This window comes from Microtus ochrogaster, unplaced genomic scaffold (genome assembly GCF_000317375.1).
Source record: "Microtus ochrogaster isolate Prairie Vole_2 unplaced genomic scaffold, MicOch1.0 UNK99, whole genome shotgun sequence".
Lineage (NCBI taxonomy): Eukaryota > Metazoa > Chordata > Mammalia > Rodentia > Cricetidae > Microtus > Microtus ochrogaster.
In genome coordinates, this window is record NW_004949197.1 from 562,350 (window position 1) to 565,406 (window position 3,057).

At 44.8% G+C, this 3,057-nt stretch overlaps 1 protein-coding gene across 1 annotated transcript in view; it reads right to left on the minus strand.

Moving 5' to 3' along the window:
• The window catches only part of Smarcc2 (SWI/SNF related, matrix associated, actin dependent regulator of chromatin subfamily c member 2), a 28,085-nt gene that overhangs the window by 19,773 nt on the left and 5,255 nt on the right, over window positions 1-3,057 (minus strand). Inside the window, exons 5-6 of the mRNA XM_026778023.1 lie at window positions 2,687-2,756; window positions 2,415-2,484 (exon numbers count right to left, since the gene is read on the minus strand). Of these exons, the coding sequence (XP_026633824.1) occupies window positions 2,415-2,484; window positions 2,687-2,756 (140 nt within the window). The remainder of the gene's footprint in view (window positions 1-2,414; window positions 2,485-2,686; window positions 2,757-3,057) is intronic.

Below are 3,057 nucleotides of genomic sequence, written 5' to 3' on the forward strand. Positions count from 1 at the left end.
GTGGTGACTTATGCCTATTATCCCCACACTCAGGAGTTAAGGCAGAAAAACAGATGCAAGTTCAAGGCCAGCCTAAGGAGCATAGTGAGACTCAGTCTCAAAAACCCAAATAGAAAACCAACCAACGAACAGAAGGGAAAAAAAAAGCTTTAAAAAAAAGTATGAAAATACTCTAACATAGGCAACTGTGAGAATCTGAGACAGAGGATTCCCTTGACTCTAAGGCCAGCCTGGTCACACAGTATGTCTTGGGTACCTGCGTCAGCTCATACCACTCCTTCAAAAATCATTACAATTATGCCTGGAAGTGATGGCACCCTCCTTTAATGCCTGCACTCGGTAGGCAGAGGCAGGTAGAGCTCTGTGAGTTTGAGGTCAGTTTGGTCTGCAGAGTGAGTTCCAGGACAGCCGGGGCTACACAAAGAAATCCTGTCTCGAAAAACAACAACAACAAAATAATTACAATTACATTATACTTGGTATTTGTTTTCTTTGGCTAACTTTACACAATAATTTTCTCTTAATCTTATATGCTTTTTATTTTTAAACCCCTGAAAGGGAGGTCATACTATGTCTCTCCGAGGGATTAGAAGTCCTAGGTTCAAGTGACTCTCCTGTCTCTACCTTCTGGGTATCTGAAACTATAGATGCTAACCAGCATGTCTCACTTAAATTTGCCTACAAACTATGCATATTATATCACTTTAAAGGCTGAATAGTAGCCCAGGGTAATTACATACATCTTCAGAAACATTCATTTCCTTATTATTACACTGTTTTAACTTTTGTTTTGAGACACAATTTCACATAGCTTAGGCTGCCCTAAACTTCCCAGAAAATCAAGGATGACTTTGAAGTCTTTGGCTACTCAAGTGTTGAGATTACAGGTGAGTGACAACCTACAGACGTCAGACCACAGAATGGCTCAGTGGGTACAAATGTTTACCACACACAGTCTGAAGACGTGAGCTGGATCCCAGAAACCCAAAATGTAGTGAAAGCACTGACTCCCAATCCTGACTTCCAGATGTGTATCTGTATACATGCAAGCAAGCAAGCAAGCAAGCAAGCAAGCAAGCAAGCAAGCAAGCGCGCACATACACACACACAAGTAAGAAAGAGAAGGCCAGATGTGGTAGAGCAATCCTTCAATCCCAGCACTTAGAAGGGAGAGGCTGGTGGATCTTTGTGAGTTCAAAGTCAGTTTGGTTACAAAGCAAGTCAGGTTAGCCCTGGCTATAAGTGAGACCCTGTCTTAAACAAATATGTATGCATGTATGATAAAAAGGAAAATAAATTGACCCAGGGAATGACACAGACAGCAAGATTAAAGACCTGAATTCTATCCCAGAACCTATATGAAAGTTCTGGGCATGGTGCTGAGGAGATGGTTCAGCAGTTAAGAGCAACTGTTGCTCTGGCAGAGGACCCAGGACCAGTTCCTGGCACCCACATTACGGCTCACAGCTGTCTGTAATTGCAGTTCAAGACAATCTGTAGGCACCAGGCATGCGTGTGGTGCACACACATAAATGCAGACAAAACACTCATAAACATAAAATTAAACAATCCATTCTACACCAATTGGTGAGTTCCAGGCCAATGAGAAACCCTGTCTCAGAGGAAATGGAAAGCATTCCTGAGGATGCCCTGAGGATGCCCTAGGAAGAGGCACACAGATCTCTGTGAGTTCAAGGTTAGCCTGATCTACTTGGTGAGTCCCAGGTCAGCCAAAATTACATTAGTAGCACCCTGTCCTAAAACAAAACAAATACCAGAAACTGGGCACTGGGCATGGTGGTGTTTGTTGGTAACACAAGCACCAAGGAGGCTAAGGCATGAGTTCCAGACCAGCTTGGTAGAATGTCCTGGTCTCAAAACAAACACCAAACCAAAAAGCAGTGGCTAGAGAGATGGCTAAGCATTTAAGAGCAATTGCTGCTCCTGCAGAGAACCTAAGTTTGGCTCCTACCACCCATAAGGCGGCTCACAACATCTGTAACTCCAGTTCTAGAGAATCCGATGCTCTCTTCTGACCTCTCTAGGTACCAGGCACACACATGGTTCACAAACATACATGCAGGCAAAACATTTATACACATAAAGTAAAATTTAAAAAATTCTAAAAAAAAAAATCAAAGAAAAAGGGAACACACACAAAGTCAGTGTGATGGTGCAAGCCTTTAATACCAGCACTGAGGAGGCTGAGACAGGAGGATTGCTACAAGTTTGAGGCCAGTCTGAGCTACACAGCAAGTTTGATGCCAGCCTAGATTACATAGCAAAATTCTGTACTTAAAAAAACCAAAACAAGGAAATAAACAACCCATAAATAGTGCCTTCTTGCTCTGCCAGATGGCTTCTGTGTCTGGCTGCTGCTGCTTCTCCCAACTACCCTGAGAACCCATCCTCACCTGTCAGGGTAGTAGCCCCAGTGCAGAAGAACTTGTTTGTCTCTCTTCATAACTGGCCGTACCCATTCCTCTGAGGATAGAGACAGAGAAGAGGGAGGTCAGCTGGAAAGAAGCACAAAGACCGACCAGACAAAGGCACTGAGCAGTCTCCTGTTCTAGCAGGAGATGCAGGGTTGCAACACCCAGAGCCTCAGGTGGCGTACAGTGAACTAAGCTGCCCTTCATCCACTAGCCCAAGCCACTGTAGCAGAGGACGAGAAAGTGGGTCTCACCTTCTTCTAGGTTCCCTGGGACAGGATACACAACATGGGAGGCATTGCTCTTGTCCTCAGTAACAGTTCCCTGGACAGACAGACAAGGGAGCAGGTAAACCGACTGCCTTTTCAATTACTCTCAGGAATAAATCAAAGAACTAAAGTGAAATCGCAGGTTTGCCTCTCTAATGACATCTTTCATGCGGGGGTATTAAATCCGTTTGTATTTCCTAGCAATACCACCTAAGTGGCACAGAATCACAGTGGCAATGATGTGCTCGCATCAGAGAAACGCCAAAGAACTACATGTCCCCCAGACAGCCCTCTGCTCAGGACCTGCAGGGGAGAGGTGTGCCCCAGACAGCCCTCTGCACAGGACCTGCAGGGGA